At 44.2% G+C, this 19832-nt stretch overlaps 1 protein-coding gene across 1 annotated transcript in view; it reads right to left on the bottom strand.

Annotated features, from left to right (window-relative positions):
- Positions 1-8841: 8841 nt before the first annotated feature.
- The window catches only part of LOC109909320 (rab effector MyRIP), a 145872-nt gene continuing 134881 nt past the window's right edge, over positions 8842-19832 (bottom strand). The window contains exons 12-16 of the mRNA XM_031796275.1: positions 18459-18650; positions 16707-16868; positions 13105-13203; positions 12965-13025; positions 8842-11355 (exon numbers count right to left, since the gene is read on the bottom strand). Of these exons, the coding sequence (XP_031652135.1) occupies positions 11312-11355; positions 12965-13025; positions 13105-13203; positions 16707-16868; positions 18459-18650 (558 nt within the window). The 3' untranslated portion in view covers positions 8842-11311. The remainder of the gene's footprint in view (positions 11356-12964; positions 13026-13104; positions 13204-16706; positions 16869-18458; positions 18651-19832) is intronic.

A 19832-nucleotide genomic window follows, 5' to 3' on the forward strand; every position in this document is an offset into this window, starting at 1 on the left:
CTCCTGTACTCCCTGTTCACTCATGACTGCACGGCCAGGTACGACTCCTACACCATCATTAAGTTTGCTGATGACACAATAGTGGTAAGCCTAATCACCGACAACGATGAGACAGCCATATAGGGAGTAGGTCAGAGACCTGACCGAATGGTGCCAGGACAACAACCTCTCCGTCAACGTGATCAAGACAAAGGAGATGATTGTGGACTACAGGAAAAGGAGGACCGGGCACTCCCCCATTCTCATCAACGGGGCTGTAGTAGAGCAGGTTGAGAGATTCAAGTTCACCAACAAAACTAATATGGTCCAAGCACACCAAGACAGTTGTGAAGAGGGTCATGACAAAACCTATTCCACCAAGAGACTGAAAAGATTTGGCATGGGTCCTCAGATCCTCAAAAGGTTTTACAGCTGCACCATCGAGAGCATCCATATGGGTTGCATCACTGCCTGATATGGAAACTGTTCGGCCTCCGACCGCAAGGCACTACAGAGGGTAGTGTGAACGGCCCAGTACATCACCAGGGCCAAGCTTCCTGCCATCCAGGACCTCTATACCAGGCGGTGTCAGAGGGTGGCCCTAAAAATTGTCAAAGACTCCAGCCACCCTAGTCATACACTGTTCTTTCTGCTACCCCCCTTAGATCCAAGATGGCGTAGCAGTGAAGACGTGTTTTTTTCGTGTCTCGTGTATTTTTGTACTTTATTTTCAATCTCCTTTCGATTTTTAATTAGATTATACCTTCCGGTAACCTGCCTCACCCAATGTGATACGGTATCACTATTATTTTAAATGTTTTAAACTTTAGAACCTCCAGAAGCTAACCAGCTAATTAGCTACAAGATATTTATTAGTCATTGTTAGCCACTGCTAGCGACTTTTACCTTCTGCACAGATACCAGCCCTGTTTTTAGCCTGGATAATACTCGCCAGTCTACCAGTATCGGACTGTCTCTCCACAACAACGCCGGATTCCTGCCGTAATCCCTGGACCACTACTTCTGATCTTCACGGCTAGCTTGCAGCTAGCTAGCTCACAGCTTGCAGCTAGCTAGCTCACAGCTAGTTTGCACTCACCGTGGCATCCAGCATCGAAGCTATCCCTGAGGCCCACCTCCCAGCCTACTCAGCTGTTCACCCGAACCCCACTCATACACGGCTAGAGCCCAATACTCCACCGGATCCTTGCTGTATACTCTGGACCTTGGCACCGGTTCACTGGTGTTACTGATTGGCTATAGTGGCTAACGCCACTGCCACGAAGCTAGCACCAATTAGCCGTGAGCCAGGCGCATCTCCCGGCTAGCAAACTAAATTCTACAATACCTCTTTCGCCATCTGGCTTGGATTCTCTGTCGACACGGCGCCCCGCCGCACCACCACGACTGGGCTGCCGACGAATACTCAATCCGCTGTGCCTTCATCCGACCTCCGTCGGAACAGACGCTACTAACTTTAAACGGCGTGTCGCTCGAGTGCTAGCGTAGTGGCGGCTCCCCTGTTCCATCTACTGCTGCCCTCTGGACACTATTTTCACTTGGCCACATAGCTGATGCCTGCTGGACTGTCTATTAATCACGGTACTCCATTCTGTTTATTTATTTTTTACCTGTCGGCCCCAGCCGCGAACTCAGGCTCTGTGTGTAGTTAATCCGACCCTCTCTGCCTAGTCATCGCCATTTTACCTGCTGTTGTTGTGTTAGCTGATTAGCTGTTGTTGTCTCACCTGTTGTTTTAGCTAGCTCTCCCAATCAACACCTGCGATTACTTTATGCCTCGCTGTATGTCTCTCTCAAATGTCAATATGCCTTGTATACTGTTGTTCAGGTTAGTTATCATTGTTTTAGTTTACAATGGACCGCCTAGTTCCACTCTTCATACCTCTGATACCTCCTTTGTCCCACCTCCCACACATGCGTTGACCTCACCCAATACAACCAGCATGTCCAGAGATACAATCTCTCTTATCATCACCCAGTGCCTGGGCTTACCTCCGCTGTACCCGCACCCCACCATACCCCTGTCTGCGCATTATGCCCTAAATATATTCTACCACGCCCAGAAATCTGCTCCTTTTATTCTTTGTCCCCAACGCTCTAGGCGACCAGTTTTGATAGCCTTTAGCCGCACACCTCATACTACTCCTCCTTTGTTCCGCGGGTGATGTGGAGGTAAACCCATGCCCTGCATGTCCCCAGGCACCCTCATTTGTTGACTTCTGTGTTCGATGCATGTCAACATCAGAAGGAAGGCCACCAAAGATTCTGAGATTTCCATACCCAACTATAACATTTTCCGTCAAGATAGAACTGCCAAAGGGGGAGGAGTTGCAGTGTACTGCAGAGTAATATCATACCTTCCAGGTCCATACCCAAACAGTTCGAACTACTAATTTTAAAAATGACTCTCTCCAGAAATAAGTCTCTCACAGTTGCCGCCTGCTTACCGACCCCCCTCAGCTCCCAGCTCTGCCCTGGACACCATTTGTGAATTGATCGCCCCCCATCTAGCTTCAGAGTTTGTTCTGTTAGGTGACCTAAACTGGGATATGCTTAATACCCCGGCAGTCCTACAATCTAAGCTAGATGCCCTCAATCTCACACAAATGATCAAGGAACCCACCAGGTACAACCCTAAATCTGTAAACAATGGCACCCTCATAGACGTTATCCTGAACAACTAGCCCTCCAAATACACCTCCGCTGTCTTCAATCAGGATCTCAGCGGTCACTGCCTCATTGCCTGCATCCGCTACGGGTCCGCAGTCAAACGACCACCCCTCAACACTGTCAAACGCTCCCTAAAACACTTCTGCGAGCAGGCCTTTCTAATCGACCTGGCCCGGGTATCCTGGAAGGATGTTGACCTCATCCCGTCAGTTGAGGATGCCTGGTCATTCTTTAAAAGTAACTTCCTCACCATCTTAGATAAGCATACTCCGTTCAAAAAATGCAGAACTAAGAACAGATATAGCCCTTGGTTCACTCCAGACCTGACTGCCCTCGACCAGCATAAAAACATCCTGTGGCGGACTGCAATAGCGTTGAATAGTCCCCGCGATATGCAACTGTTCAGGGAAGTCAGGAACCAATACACGCAGTCAGTCAGGAAAGCAAAGGCCAGCTTTTTCAAGCAGAAGTTTGCATCCTGTAGCTCTAACTCAAAAAAGTTCTGGGACACTGTAAAGTCCATGGAGAACAAGAGTACCTCCTCCCAGCTGCCCACTGCACTGAGGCTAGGTAACATGGTCACCACTGATACATTCATGATAATTGATAACTTCAACAAGCATTTCTAAACGGCTGGTCATGCCTTCTTCCTGGATACTCCTACCTCGGCCAACAGCTCCGCCCCCCCCCCCCCCCCCCCCGCAGCTACTCGCCCAAGCCTCCCCAGCTTCTCCTTTACCCAAATCCAGATAGCAGATGTTCTGAAACAGCTGCAAAACCTGGACCCGTACAAATCAGCTGGTCTTGACAATCTGGGCCCTCTATTTCTGAAACTGTCCGCCGCCATTGTCGCAACCCCTATTACCAGCCCGTTCAACCTCTCTTTCATATCGTCTGAGATCCCCAAGGATTGGAAAGCTGCCGCAGTCATCCCCCTCTTCAAAGGGGGAGACACCCTGGACCCAAACTGCTACAGACCTATATCCATCCTGCCCTGCCTATCTAAGGTCTTCAAAAGCCTAGTCAACAAACAGATCACTGAGCATCTCGAATCCCACCGTACCTTCTCCGCTGTGCAATCTGGTTTCCGAGGCGGTCACGGGTGCACCTCAGCCACGCTCAAGGTACTAAATGATATCATAACCGCCATCGATAAAAGACAGTACTGTGCAGCCGTCTTCATCGACCTGGCCAAGGCTTTCGACTCTGTCAATCACCATATTCTTATCGGCAGACTCAGTAGCCTCGGTTTTTCTAATGACTGCCTTGCCTGGTTCACCAACTACTTTGCAGACAGAGTTCAGTGTGTCAAATCGGAGGACATGTTGTCCGGTCCTCTGGCAGTCTCTATGGGGGTGCCACAGGGTTCAATTCTCGGGCCGACTCTTTTCTCTGTATATATCAATGATGTTGCTCTTGCTGCGGGCGATTCCCTGATCCACCTCTACGCAGACGACACCATTCTGTATACTTCCGGTCCTTCCATGGACACTGTGCTATCTAACTTCCAAACGAGCTTCAATGCCATTACAACACTCCTTCCGTGGCCTCCAACTGCTCTTAAACGCTAATAAAACCAAATGCATGCTTTTGAACCATTCGCTGCCTGCACCCACACGCTCGACAAGCATCACCACCCTGGATGGTTCCGACCTAGAATATGTGGACATCTATAAGTACCTAGGTGTCTGGCTAGACTGTAAACTCTCCTTCCAGACTCATATCAAACATCTCCAATCAAAAATCAAATCTAGAGCCGGCTTTCTATTCCGCAACTAAGCCTCCCTCACTCACGCCGCCAAACTTACCCTAGTAAAACTGACTATCCTACCGAACCTCGACTTCGGCGATGTCATCTACAAAATAGCTTCCAATACTCTACTCAGCAAACTGGATGCAGTTTATCACAGTGCCATCCGTTTTGTTACTAAAGCACCTTATACCACCCACCACTGCGACCTGTATGCTCTAGTCAGCTGGTCCTCGCTACATATTCGTCGACAGACCCACTGGCTACAGGTCATCTAAAAGTCTATGCTAGGTAAAGCTCCGCCTTTTCTCAGTTCACTGGTCACAATGGCAACACTCACCCGTAGCACGCGCTCCAGCAGGTGTATCTCACTGACCATCCCTAAAGCCAACACGTCATTTGGCCACCTTTCCTTCCAGTTCTCTGCTGCCTGTGACTGGAACGAATTGCAAAAATCGCTGAAGTTGGAGACTTTTTATCTCCCTCACCAACTTTAAATATCTGCTATCTGAGCAGCTAACCGATCGCTGCAGCTGTACATAGTCCAACGGTAAATAGCCCACCCAATTTACCTACCTCATCCCCATACTGTTTTTATTTATTTACTTTTCTGCTCTTTTGCACACCAGTATCTCTACCTGCACATGACCATTTGATCATTTCACTCCAGTGTTAATCTGCTAAATTGTAATTATTCGCCTACCTCCTCATGCCTTTTGCACACAATGTATATAGACTCTTTTTTCTTTTTCTCCTGTGTTATTGACTTGTTTATTGTTTACTCCATGTGTAACTCTGTGTTGTTGTCTGTTCACACTGCTATGCTTTATCTTGGCCAGGTCGCAGTTGTAAATGAGAACTTGTTCTCAACTAGCCTACCGGGTTAAATAAAGGTGAAATAAAAATGTTAAAAATTATGGAAAAATTTTTTTTAAAAAGAGGTACCGGAGCGCCAAGTGTAGGTCCAAGAGGCTTCTAAACAGCTTCTAGCCCCAAGCCATAAGACTCCTGAGCAGCTAATCAAATGGTTACCCAGACTATTTGCACCCCCCCCCCCCCCCAACGCTGCTGCTACTCTCTGTTATTACTATGCACAGCCACTTTAATAACTCTACCTACATGTACATAATCACCTCAATTACCTCGACACCGGTGCCCCCCGCACATTGGTACATTGACTCTGTACCGGTACCCCCTGTATACAGCCCCGCTATTGTTATTTACTGCTGCTATTTAATTATTTGTTATTCTTATCTCTTACTTTTTTAGGGATTTTCTTAAAACTGCATTGTTGGTTAAGGGCTGGTAAGTAAGCATTTCACTGTTGTATCCACCTGTTGTATTCACACGTGACAAATAACATTTGATTTTAATATCACTATATTGATCACTCACGTTTTGCATTCATCAATTTGTTAATGTATGTATGTGTATCATGCACATCACCATAGAATGTAGGCCTATGATAGGATATAACCATTTACCATGTTACATTGAAGGAACTGTCCAGTGCTCCAGAATTCAGTTACCTATAATGAATCACAATATAAGTTAATTTTATTAGACATACACAAGTTCATTCATTGAAAATTATACTCATTGATCAGTTTTCCACTATATGGTTGGTGCTATGACAACGAAAGGACTTGTCGATACTAATCAAGATGATTGACGCATACCCGCCTCCACAACCCTGGGCCACTGTCTTGTACTTGAAGTGAAGGTCCCCAAAGCATGCAGTCTACTAATTTAATGTTGTCCACATGTCATTGACTACTTGATGGAGTGCACCGCGGCGTGCCATGACCGAGGAAAACTCCAACCCAAAAGCCCAATTAAATTACTTTTTAATTCTTAAAGGGAAGAAGAGGCAAGGAGTGGACGAAGAGGAAGTGGTGGGGTGACTTTATCCACCGGAGTATCCTATGTGACGTTCTTGATTCATCATCTAATATGGGCAGTCCGGGAATATATAAACTCCCGCTCACACCCTTCCCGCCAATGAAGAACCTCACACGAGGAAACCCTCCACAGAAAAACCTCTACAAAGCTACAAAAGTTTACAGTAAGTTTAAGACAGTTGTGTGCCGTCCACAAACCGCTAGACTTTTATATATAAAATGTGAACACTTATTTAGGATAATAAATTATTTATTCAGTTATTAGGTAAGAGTAGATAATTCATTGGTAGACATATCTGTATTTTCTAAGATTATGCAATCGTGCGCAATTACGCGTTAAACATACTAATTGAAAAGTTAGGACAAGATGACACTGATACAAGTCTAAAGTCGGGTTCAACCATTTATCTTTACCTTTATGTCGTTTTAAAATAAGACGGTCCACGTGCAGTTCCTTGCTGTCCATCTACAATGATTCCTGAGACTAGAGTGGCGAGCCCGGTGACGGTGAGAGAGTGCGTCCTGGGGACCCGCTGGCTGACGGCTGCGCTCACGGTACTGCTGCTGCTGTCCACGACGGTCACCTGTGTACACAGTACCACAGTGGAGCACGACTATCATATCGTCCACAATGTCGACAATAGAAGTAAGTTGATGCTCGTTTTTATTTTCGAATAAAAGTGAATGATTTGTGACTATATGGATATTACACATGGATTGCACATTTTATTTAATACAATTCAATTTTTGTATGTTAATTAATATAAATAATATTTCAGATTTCTAACCTATTACAAATGGTTTATAAAGGGTGTGGTAAAATGTGTTAATAAACGAATACAATCATAATAAACAAATGTAATAATTTTGAAAGGGTAACACATATCACACTGATAACGTGATATGATCTACAATGATTCTAAAAATACATTTTGTTATATCATAATATCATCTAAGGTTTTTAACATTATTGATATGGGGTTTATAAATTAAATAACCCTAAAATCCAATAAATGGACCTCCACTGCCTGATGAAAAGGTGACATCTACTTTCTGGTTATTGTTCATAGCCTACATGGTATTGTTCATACCAGGTTATTGTTTGTAGCATAAATAGTATTGTTCATACCAGGTTATTGATCATACCACCTTATTGTTTATACATGCTATTGTTCATACCACTAAATTGTTCACACCACGTTATTGTACATACCCGGGTTATTGTTCATATCACGTTATTGTTCATACCACGTTATTGTTCATATCACGTTATTGTTCATACCTGGGTTATTGTTCATAACGCGTTATTGTTCATACCGCGTTATTGTTCATACCACGTTATTGTTCATATCACGTTAATGTTCATACAATGTTATTGTTCATACCAGGTTATTGTTCATACCTGGGTTATTGTTCATACAATGTTATTGTTCATACCATGTTATTGTTCATACCAGGTTATTGTTCATATCACGTTATTGTTCATACCACATCAGAACTCATACCAATACCAAAACATTGTGTCCTTTACAACATTGATACTAGTTATGGAACAGCAATATGAAGGGTTATTAGGTCTGACTATCAAATGTGACATACTGTTTAGGCATAACGGTACAACTATGTAGGCTACTTTGTGGACAGGCATTTGTGTGTGCTTGTCAGAGAGTTTGAGTGTGTGTGTTTCTGTCTGTCTGTGATTGCGAGCACATGCTTGTATATACTGTGTGTGTATATATACTGTGTGTGGGATGAGTGGAAGCATCAAGTTAAGGTTGAAATATATATATATAGCTTCCACTCATCCCGCGTCTTTTCTTTGTCAGGTCCAGAGATAGATCCATTGTGGTACGTGGGGCGTGGGGTGAGGCCCATCGGGCGCTTTGGGAAGAGGCAGAGCAGAGGAGGAGGCAGCGGTGGGCTCAGACACCCTGAATATGTGATAAACACCCTGGAGCTTCTCCTCAACACCATCAGGAACCAGGAGAGCCTCGGGAAGACACTGGGAGGGGAGGACGCCGACTGGTTACCGTGACAACACGCTCGCCACCCACCGTCTGTGTTTGTGAATGTGTATTTTTATTTATTTAATCAAGGATTGTCCCCGTTTCTCAGTCTCTTTCTCATTTTCTTTCTTCCTTCCTGTCTTTCTTCTACTCAAGGTTCTCTCTCAAGCCTATGTCTTACTCAAAGGGACCTCTAAACTGGCTGACCCAAAAAACAAGTTGTATTCTGTACATACTGAGAAATGCAATCTATATTGATTAATAAATGAAGATCTCTCTATGTTTTTGGTAGATTGGTGCTGTTACCGATGATTGTTGAACGAAAAGCAGGACGTAAATCAAGAGAAATGTAAAGATGCTCAAATTCAAAATTAGCGGGTTCATATATATATATATTTTTTACCATGAGGTAAATAGGTATGAATATTGCTGAAAAAGGGATTTTCTTCGTAACATAAGATAAGTAATACGTCATTAACTCCCAAAGGTTAGAAATGACAGGAAACTCCAGAGATCATTCAGGTATGCAAACTTTTATTCATTTAGTATTACACTTTTTCTCATTCAGAGCAATTTGGCACATAGAGAATACATTTTTTGCTTCTTTATATTTTCCCCAACACATGATATGGATTGCAACAAACGATTGCACATGAGTGAATAGTCCATCAAAGCTGTGCATAGTGAATTTCACTGCAGTCATTCAGTCATGATGGCAGCTAAGTTGCACAGTCTCCCACAGACACAGAAGGATCAAGTTTATGATTGGGCAATTATATCTTATGTCATATCCGTTTTTTTTTTTTTACATATATATAAACAAATTCTGAGGTGAGATCACTTTTTTTTTTTTACAATATAAAAATACAGGACATTGATAATGATGAACCCCTTGGCTGTGCTTCTCGTGAGAATTTTGTACATCTATTTAACATGCGTTTATACACAACACACCTCCAGGAACAACGACAACATACAGGAACGATCTGCAAAACCTGCTAAAAGCGATCATAGGATGAATATATGGACCCACCAGTGGACATTGTTCAAATAGAACCCAATAGAATCAAATATCATAATATCATGTAAAAACAACAGAAGTCCCAGCAGTCCAGAGGTATGGGAATAACCTGTTATCAAAGGACAACTAGATGACACTTTATACTAGTTCTGGTCTAGGGTGTTATGTGTGGCCTGAAAAAAGGCTGCACATAACACCACGGACCAAAGCAAACGTCATACTATTCTACCTGTCATTACCGAGCAGTAGACACGAACAGAACCCTACGCAACCTTGTATTTCATATCCTCTATATTAATACTTTGACTTTCTAAATATAAAGAGCAAGGCCTGTATTTGTAGATCACAATGAATACAGTTAACATGGACAGGGAAGATCTGATCCTAGACCAGTACTCCTACAATGAGACACTTGATAGAAACAGGCTGAGCACTCAAGACTCTTTGGAGTTATGTCACACACTGCATCAACTACTATTTATAGCATCTCCCATTTTATCATGAATATGAATACCCTTATCAACTTTTGAAATCACAAGTTTTTAGACAATTAATGCAGCCACACATGTAAAGCACTTTGAAGATGGAAACATGACACGCTTTCAGACATAACTGATGAGAAAAGCTTTCAGAGGGGGAGAAAGCTTACGCCATTTTCCACTCACTTTGTTTTAGTGAAAATTATAACAATCTTGAAAAGTTCAAAATTCAAATGCTTGTAATAAAATCATGGTTTTCATAGCATTTTGTCATACAGCCCATTAGGCTTCATTATGTTTACATCTTTACTAGATATTTAACGCAATGTACAATTCATTACTGGAGCCATACAGCACAGGTGACAAATCAGGATCTATGCCAAATAAAGGCCACAAAGCTGAAATAAATGAAATATAAAAATAACAACTAACGGCTTAGATGGTGACAATTTCATAGACAGGCGTTTTTAAATTGGTAAGAAACACATGTTCATTTAATTCATTCATGGCTTCTTTGGGTTCATAAATGCTTTACAGATAGGTAGCCTATTTGTGTGACAAATGCTTCATTATTTGAAAATGCAATTAAATGTAAATGTTTCATTACATTACTAGCAATATAGCAAACCTTTCTCCAAATATGGTAACTAAGCACAAGAGTAATTATGTCATCACAAAATCACCTCCTTCAAAAAGGTTGAGTTGTGTTCACATGCTACCTTATGTTACCGATGTTTTTTCAAGTAATCTCCTTTTCTAAAATTTGAAAAACATCAGACCATATCTTGGTGAATGAGGATTTTTTTTTGCTAGTTTCAGGGAAATTATTACTTTTGAGTCTTTACACAGAAATAATAATTTAATGTCAACATTGAACAGGTTCTGCAACTGCTCTACAATTCATCATGACATTTCATCGGTGAGAGAAAGTAAAACAGTAGTATATAAAACATGGTTTAGCCTCTTTAGGGACACGTACCACAGAAGTATTTCACGTGGGTTTTTCACATCTTCTTTGTTCATTAGTTCAAACACCTACAACACTCTTTTCAAACACCTACAACACTCTTGCAAACAGTTAGATGTTTTTTATTTTCTGTACTACAATGACTCTGAAGTGACGTCTTCTTTTGATAGTAAGACAGTGAGTTGTCACGGTGAGGAGTGTTCGTATGCTGATTTTAAGGCAGAGACACACAGTCTATCAACCCACCATCGTGGTGTGGTGGTTACAGTGAGTGAGGCCCGGGGGGGGGGGGGGGGGGGGGGGGGGTGGAGTAGGATGGGGAGGCATGGTATGGGGTCATTTTTAGAGGGTGACAAGATGGGGAAGTGCCTGGCTGAGGAGAGCGCTGGTTGGGGTGCACAGGGCAGTTGTTAGTCCCTGTGTAGCCCGAAGCGGACGCTGATTCAAGGCACTGGATTGGAGAGGCCCCGCGGGGGTCCACAGGTGCCCTCGAGGGACTTTTTGTGCTGTCTGTATGTCAGTACGGCTGAAGTGCTCTCACCTGCTGCTCGGACTCCTTATCTGGAAGAAGATCAAGAAATACATATAGACATATACTTGAGCTATTCAGGTAAGGAAAGTATTCAATAGTCAAAATGACAAATGAAGCTATTACATAGTATAACGTAAATGTAGTTTACATTGCATATACACTGAGTACACCAAACATTAAGAACACCGTCCTAATATTGCGTTGCACCCCCCCCTTTTGCCGCCAGAACAGCCTCAATTCGTCGGGGCATGGACTCCACAAGGTGTCAAAAAGCATTCCACAGGGATGCTGGCCCATGTTGACTCCAATGCTTCCCACAGTTGTGTCAAGTTGGCTGGATGGTGGACCATTCTTGATACACCTGGGAAACTGTTGAGAGTGAAAAAACCCAGCAGCATTGCAGTTCTTGACACAAACCAGTGCGCCTGGCACCTACTACCATACCCTGTTCAAAGACACCTAAATATTTAGCCTTGCCCAGTCACACTCTGAATGGCACACATAGACAATTGAGACATGGATTGTGTCAAGACAATTGTCGTCTCCTTTAACTAACTTGTGTCCTCCCCTTCATCAACACTGATTGAAGTGGATTTAACAGGTGACATCAATAAGGGATCATAGCTTTTCACATGGATTCACCTGGTCAGTCTGTGGAAAGGAAAGAGCAGGTGTCCTTTAAGTTTTTGTTACACTATTTGGTCGTATTTAATCAGAATTGGGCATGAAATTCAGAAGTTCCCCCAGACAGAGAGATAAACAGTAAAACATGCATCCCTTCCTGAAAGAATACAGCTCTAATCTAACGATGATCTTTTTAAAAGACGCTCTGTCGATCTCTTTCTGAAATCAACACGACATGACTATGAGACTTCTTCTTTGATCTCGCCTCTGTTGCGTTGTGCTTTTCTTTGAGACTAAAGCTAAAAAAAAAAACAGAGTGAATCACTGACACGGTGAGGCTGCTTGATGGCGCCAAACAGAAACAAAACCACCATTAATAATGAATGAAATAATTATTAACATGAAAAGGAGCGTGTCCCATTGGCTGATGACGCAGCCGTCCGATTCGTCTCTTATTCTCTGTGCTTCGTCTCTCTTTCCTAATTGAACCTCTCTCTTTCTTCCCTCTCTAGCTGGTGCATTTAGTCTGGCGTCCATTCAATCTCCTCCTGTAGATCCAAATGTGTGATGTTAGCCTTCCAAGTGTGAATACCAGCCCCCCCCCCATCCAACATCCACACATTAAAAAGGGTCCGTTACTCTGCGGAGCGGACAACATTGTGTTGCCACAGTGATGCGAGCCAAGATCGATGTAAAATGCACATGAACGCCCTAAGAGGGTGTGTGTGTGTGTGTGTGTGTGCGCGTGTTTTACGACTGTTGAAAGGCAAAACTTGCTCCTTGAGACAGTGTGATATTACACAGTCTGAAAGATTTGAGATTTTATGAAGTGACAACGTTTGGATCATTTTGCGCCCTGGTACTTTTTCAATCAACAAGGGGAGTCAACCCTATAAACTTAATTAAACAAAAGTAGGACATGGAAATGAAGGCATCAATAGATTAAATAGAACTAAACAAATGGTTCAGAAGCAAAACAGGTTCTCTTTGTGAGCATTTCAACAAGTCCGTTACCTTTGGCTGGAGGGGCAGGTAGCTTTCTCCTCTGTTGACGTGACGTGTCGAGGGTTTGAGGCTGCAGAGAAACAGTACATTAGTACAGTGACCATTAGGCTGTGTATCTGTGTAATAATTGTAAGGTGGAAAGATACTACCTTAGGTTTTGGCTTGGGGAACTTGGAGAAACGATTGCAGGCGGTGACGTTCAGTCCAGCTGTTTTTAAAGATAATATCCTCACCTCGATGTCTGATATCTGGAGGGAGAAGATTAAAAACAATTTAGAATGATAAAAGGATATCAGATCTGAAGTAAAACTACACTGTTCAAAAAAATAAAGGGAACACTAAAATAACACATCCTAGATCTGAATAAATTAAATATTCTTATTAAATACTTTTTTCTTTACATAGTTGAATGTCCTGACAACAAAATCACACAACAATTATCAATGGAAATCAAATGTATCAACTTATGGAGGTCTGGATTTGAAGTCACACTCAAAATTAAAGTGGAAAACCACACTACAGGCTGATCCAACTTTGATGCAATGTCCTTAAAACAAGTAAAAAAATGAGGCTCAGTAGTGTGTGTGGCCTCCACGTGCCTGTATGACCTCCCTACAACGCCTGGGCATGCTCCTGATGAGGTGGTGGATGGTCTCCTGAGGAATCTCCTCCCAGACCTGGACTAAAGCATCCGCCAACTCCTGGAAAGTCTGTGGTGCAACATGGTGTTGGTGGATGGAGCGAGACATGATGTCCCAGATGTGCTCAATTGGATTCAGGTCTGGGGAACGGGCGGGCCAGTCCATAGCATCAATGCCTTCCTCTTGCAGGAACTGCTGACACACTCCAGCCACATGAGGTCTAGCATTGTCTTGCATTAGGAGGAACCCAGGGCCAACGCACCAGCATATGGTCTCACAAGGGGTCTGAGAATCTCAACTCGGTACCTAATGGCAGTCAGGCTACCTCTGGCGAGCACATGGAGGGCATGGTTAGCAGATGTTAATGCGAGTGTAGCGAAATGCTTGTGCTTCTAGTTCCGACAATGCAGTAATAACGAACAAGTAATCTAACTAACAATTCCCAAAAAACTACTGTCTTATACACAGTGTAAGGGGATAAGGAATATGTACATAAGGATATATGAATGAGTGATGGTACAAAGCAGCATAGGCAAGATACAGTAGATGATATCGAGTACAGTATAACATATGAGATGAGTATGTAAACAAAGTGGCATAGTTAAAGTGGCTAGTGATACATGTATTACATAAGGATGCAGTCGATGATATAGAGTACAGTATATACATATGCATATGAGATGAATAATGTAGGGTAAGTAACATTATATAAGGTAGCATTGTTTAAAGTGGCTAGTGATATATTTACATAATTTCCCATTATTAAAGTGGCTGGAGTTGAGTCAGTGTCATTGACAGTGTGTTGGCAGCAGCCACTCAATGTTAGTGGTGGCTGTTTAACAGTCTGATGGCCTTGAGATAGAAGCTGTTTTTCAGTCTCTCGGTCCCAGCTTTGATGCACCTGTACTGACCTCGCCTTCTGGATGACAGCGGGGTGAACAGGCAGTGGCTCGGGTGGTTGATGTCCTTGATGATCTTTATGGCCTTCCTGTAGCATCGGGTGGTGTAGGTGTCCTGGAGGGCAGGTAGTTTGCCCCCGGTGATGCGTTGTGCAGACCTCACTACCCTCTGGATAGCCTTACGGTTGAGGGCGGTGCAGTTGCCGTACCAGGCGGTGATACACCCCGCCAGGATGCTCTCGATTGTGCATCTGTAGAAGTTTGTGAGTGCTTTTGGTGACAAGCCGAATTTCTTCAGCCTCCTGAGGTTGAAGAGGCGCTGCTGCGCCTTCTTCACGATGCTGTCTGTGTGAGTGGACCAATTCAGTTTGTCTGTGATGTGTATGCCAAGGAACTTAAAACTTGCTACCCTCTCCACTACTGTTCCATCGATGTGGATAGGGGGGTGTTCACTCTGCTGTTTCCTGAAGTCCACAATCATCTCCTTAGTTTTGTTGACTTTGAGTGTGAGGTTATTTTCCTGACACCACACTCCGAGGGCCCTCACCTCCTCCCTGTAGGCCGCCTCGTCGTTGTTGGTAATCAAGCCTACCACTGTTGTGTCGTCCGCAAACTTGATGATTGAGTTGGAGGCGTGCGTGGCCACGCAGTCGTGGGTAAACAGGGAGTACAGGAGAGGGCTCAGAACGCACCCTTGTGGGGCCCCAGTGTTGAGGATCAGAGGGGTGGAGATGTTGTTGCCTACCCTCACCACCTGGGGGCGGCCCGTCAGGAAGTCCAGTACCCAGTTGCACAGGGCGGGGTCGAGACCCAGGGTCTCGAGCTTGATGACGAGCTTGGAGGGTACTATGGTGTTGAATGCCGAGCTGTAGTCGATGAACAGCATTCTCACATAGGTATTCCTCTTGTCCAGATGGGTTAGGGCAGTGTGCAGTGTGGTTGAGATTGCATCGTCTGTGGACCTATTTGGGCGGTAAGCAAATTGGAGTGGGTCTAGGGTGTCAGGTAGGGTGGAGGTGATATGGTCCTTGACTAGACCGCCAAACCGGTCATGCTGGAGGATGTTGCAGGCAGCAGAACGTTCTCCACGGCGTCTCCAGACTCTGTCACATGTGCTCAGTGTGAACCTGCTTTCATCTGTGAAGAGCACAGGGCGCCAGTGGCGAATTTGCCAATCTTGGTGTTCTCGGGCAAATGCCAAACGTTCTGCACGGTGTTGAGCTGTAAGCACAACCCCCACCTGTGGACGTCGGGCCCTCATACCACCCTCATTGAGTCTGTTTCTGACCGTTTGAGCAGACACATGCACATTTGTGGCCTGCTGGAGGTCAATTTGCAGGGCTATGGCAGTGCTCCTCCTTCCACAAAGGCAGAGGTAGCGGTCCTGCTGCTGGGTTGTTGCCCTCCTACGGCCTCCTCCACATCTCCTGATGTACTGCCCTGTCTCCTGGTAGAGCCTCCATGCTCTGGAAACTATGCTGACAGACACAGCAAACACAGGTGTCTTGCTAATTGCCCTATCATTTCCACCTGTTGTCTATTCCATTTGCACAACAGCATGTGAAATTTATTGTCAATCAGTGTTGCTTCCTAAGTGGACAGTTTGATTTCACAGAAGTGTGATTGACTTGGAGTTACATTGTGTTTGTTTAAGTGTTCCCTTTATTTTTTTGAGCAGTGTATATTTTCTGTACATGTGGTGTAGATCAAGGCTCCGGCTAGCAGATCACTTCAATTCACTTTGCTACTGAAGAACAATTTAGAAGACACCAGTGGAATACAATTACATATCCTTCACACTCTATCCAGTCTCCACATTTAAGCCTGCATTCTAACAGGACCATCAGACCTTGGTCGCGTTCCAGACCGACCACACTGTAGACGTGCCATGTCATTGACTGCACAGTTGGGCATCAAATTGCTCTATCATAACATCTGGTTGGTAGCCTAGGGTGATCTAGTGGTCTAAGACGCAGCGTCCAGGACACATGCCAACCAACTTCCCTTTCAGCACTGTCACCCACTCTCTCTTTTTATTCAATAAATTGTGAAAATACCTTAAACATACTGTATATGACAAAAGAAGATGTGATTGGCTCATATGTCACACCTACACAGGTGCTGTGAAATCTGCCATGCATCTGCAATGTAATCAGCATGGAACACAGCCATTGAAACAACTGGGCGTTTGGATATGAATGGACCCCCTACCTGGAGCTCAGACTGCTGCACCTGGGTGGCGGCAGTGGCCACCTGGTCCTCCAGGAAGGCCAGCTCTCTGTCTGAGGTGCTACTGCTGATGTCCCGGGCCACCTCCTCCAGGTCCCCCAGTGCCCCCTCCAGGCCGTACACCGCCCCCGCAGCCAGGTACACCTGCAGGGACAAGTCACATGTTACAGGAGAACTCAAATGGCACAGGTTCTGAGCATAACAATGTTGGGATCCCACACGGCTCTATCCTAGGGCCTGTCTTGTTGAGCCTCTACATTAAATAATACAGGTTGTAGTCACTATATGGTCATGCTAAGATGGACAAAAGTGGCTCAGATAGTGACTTCAGATGGGCAAGTAGACATAGGTTATCTATTCTCTTGATCTAGGGTTATGGTTGAGGTTAGGGTAAGGATTACGTTTTGGGTTTAGAAAGCGCTGCACTTTGGTCCTTTCTAGCATGGCCAGATAGTGACAACCACCAACATTCAGATGTATGTACAGTTGAAGTCGGAAGTTTACATACACTTAGGTTGGAGTCATTAAAACTCGTTTTTCAACCACTCCACAAATGTCTTGTTAACAAACTATAGTTTTGGCAAGTCGGTTAGGACATCTACTTTGTGCATGAAACAAGTAATTTTCCAACAATTGTTTACAGACAGATTATTTCACTTATAATCCACAATTCTAGTGGGTCAGAAGTTAACATACACTAAATTGACTCTGCCTTGAAACAGCTTGGAAAATTCCAGAAAATTACGTCTTGGCTTTGGAAGCTTCTGATAGGATAATTGACATCATTTGAGTCAATTGGAGGTGTACTTATGGATGTATTTCAAGGCCTACCTTCAAACTCAGTGAGTCTTTGCTTGACATCATAGGAAAATCAAAAGAAATCAGCCAAGACCTCAGCAAAAAATTGTAGACCTCCACAAGTCTAGTTCATCCTTGGGCGCAATTTCCAAATGCCTGAAAGTACCACGTTCATCCGTACAAACAACAGTACGCAAGTAGACACCATGTAGCCAGCATACCGCTCAGGAAGGAGACGTTCTGTCTCCTAGAGATGAACGTATTTGGTGCGAAAAGCGTAATTTAATCCCAGAATAACAGCAAAGGACCTTGTGAAGATGCTGGAGGAAACAGGTAAAAATCTCTCAAGACATCAGAAGTTAAAGCTTTGTCGCAAATGGGTCTTCCAAATGGACAATGACCCCAAGCATACTTCCAAAGTTGTGGCAAAATGGCTTAAGGACAACAAAGTCAAGGTATTTGGAGTGGCCATTATAAAGCCCTGACCTCAATCCTATAGAAAATGTGTGGGCAGAACTGAAAAAGCATGTGCGAGCAATGAGGCCTACAAACCTGACTCAGTTACACTAGCTCTGTCAGGTGGAATGGGCCAAAATTCACCCAACGTATTTTGGGAAGCTTGTGGAAGGCTACCCGAAATGTTTGACCCAAGTTAAACAATTTAAAGGCAATGCTACCAAATACTAATTGAGTGTATGCAAACTTCTGGCCCACTGGGAATGTGATGAAAGAAATAAAAGCTGAAATAAATCATTCTCTCTTTTATTGTTCTGACATTTCACATTCTTAAAATAAAGTGGTGATCCTAAATGACCCAAGACAGGGAATTTTTACTAGGATTAAATGTCAGGAATTGTGAAAAACTGAGTTTAAATGTATTTGTATGTAAACTGTGTATGTAAACTTCCGACTTCAACTGTAGGCTGTGGTTCTTACGTTTTCCTCCATCTTTGTGAGTTTCTGGTCCAGCTCCCTGGTCTCTAAGCTGCTGGAGAAGGATTCAGACGCGCTCATGCACTCTGAGGGGGTGACGCTATCGCCCCCCGCCTCACCAATCAGCTCCTCGGTAGCGTTGAGCACCTTCAGGACTTCTGTGGTGATACTGCACAGAGATGCGGCCGAGTACTTCTGTTCAACACACACCACATACAAAACAGACATACAACACACACAGAGATACGAGTCATAGGCAAAGATGACTACGATCAGTGAGTAAAAAACATATATGAAACCGTGAAGCGGGTCCGAGTGAGATGTTTACAGCATGGTCCTCAATTACAATGACAGATGAAGTCAGTCAATGACACACACACAGCTTTTACACCTCAACACACACACAGACACACATCATGACTCACGCTCGACCTGCACGGAGTGATCAGGTGGGAGGAAAAACAGTGTGTGGAAGAAGAGTCTGAGGTTTTGGGTGGAAGAGGAGGAGAGTTGTTGACCTTTTCTATTAGTAGATTCCGCTATATAATAGGTTTAAGTTATAGAGGTCACGCAAGGCTGACAGTGGACCTAACATGAGGCAAATGAAAGTGCAGTCTCGGCTTGAACCTAAACGACATAACAAACCACACTCCAACTGTACAGTACAAACAAGAACAGTACATCTGAAAAGGAGAGCGGGAAGATGGAGAAGGAGAGAGATGGATGTAATTCAATATTGAGTTAATCATTGGCTTGAAGCTTTGATCTGTGGGACTAATGAGTGCATTGATCCACCCGCTTTCTCGCTCTCTAAGACGCGTTAGCCGGCTAGCGACGTGCATGGGCTTTGAAAGGAAAGGCACAGTGTGGGTGTTAGGGGGTGTTCGTGGGTGGCACTTGAGCCGGAGATGAGACGAGATGGCTCCTTTTGAGCACTCAGTGGTGACTTAGAGAGCAAAGAGTTATGGTGCTGACCGAGTAGGTCGATGGAGAATGGGAGCCGGAGTGAGAGTCTTGGCCATCACCCCCATCACAAAGAGACATCATTACCACGTGGCTCCCAACACACGGCTCCATTTCCTACTGCGACATTTGTGTTTAGAAAGCACTTTAGACAGTGCATCCACACTCGCATTCCTGAGATACCATGCAGTGTGTGCTTGTGCACTTGCTTATAAGCTGCTTGCTTATCAGCGAGTAACATTTCCTCCCAAATTGGGCCCATACCTGGTGTGGACAAACACACGTGACCGTGCTCCTGCAAGCGTCTCAGCCGATCGTGCCACCTCACGAGCAAGTTAATGAAGTGACACAAGCTGGAAACTCACAGCTGAGGAGTAAGTTTCACACGTCCCCATGTGTTTCACTGGGGCTTTA

This window comes from Oncorhynchus kisutch, linkage group LG18 (genome assembly GCF_002021735.2).
Source record: "Oncorhynchus kisutch isolate 150728-3 linkage group LG18, Okis_V2, whole genome shotgun sequence".
NCBI lineage: Eukaryota > Metazoa > Chordata > Actinopteri > Salmoniformes > Salmonidae > Oncorhynchus > Oncorhynchus kisutch.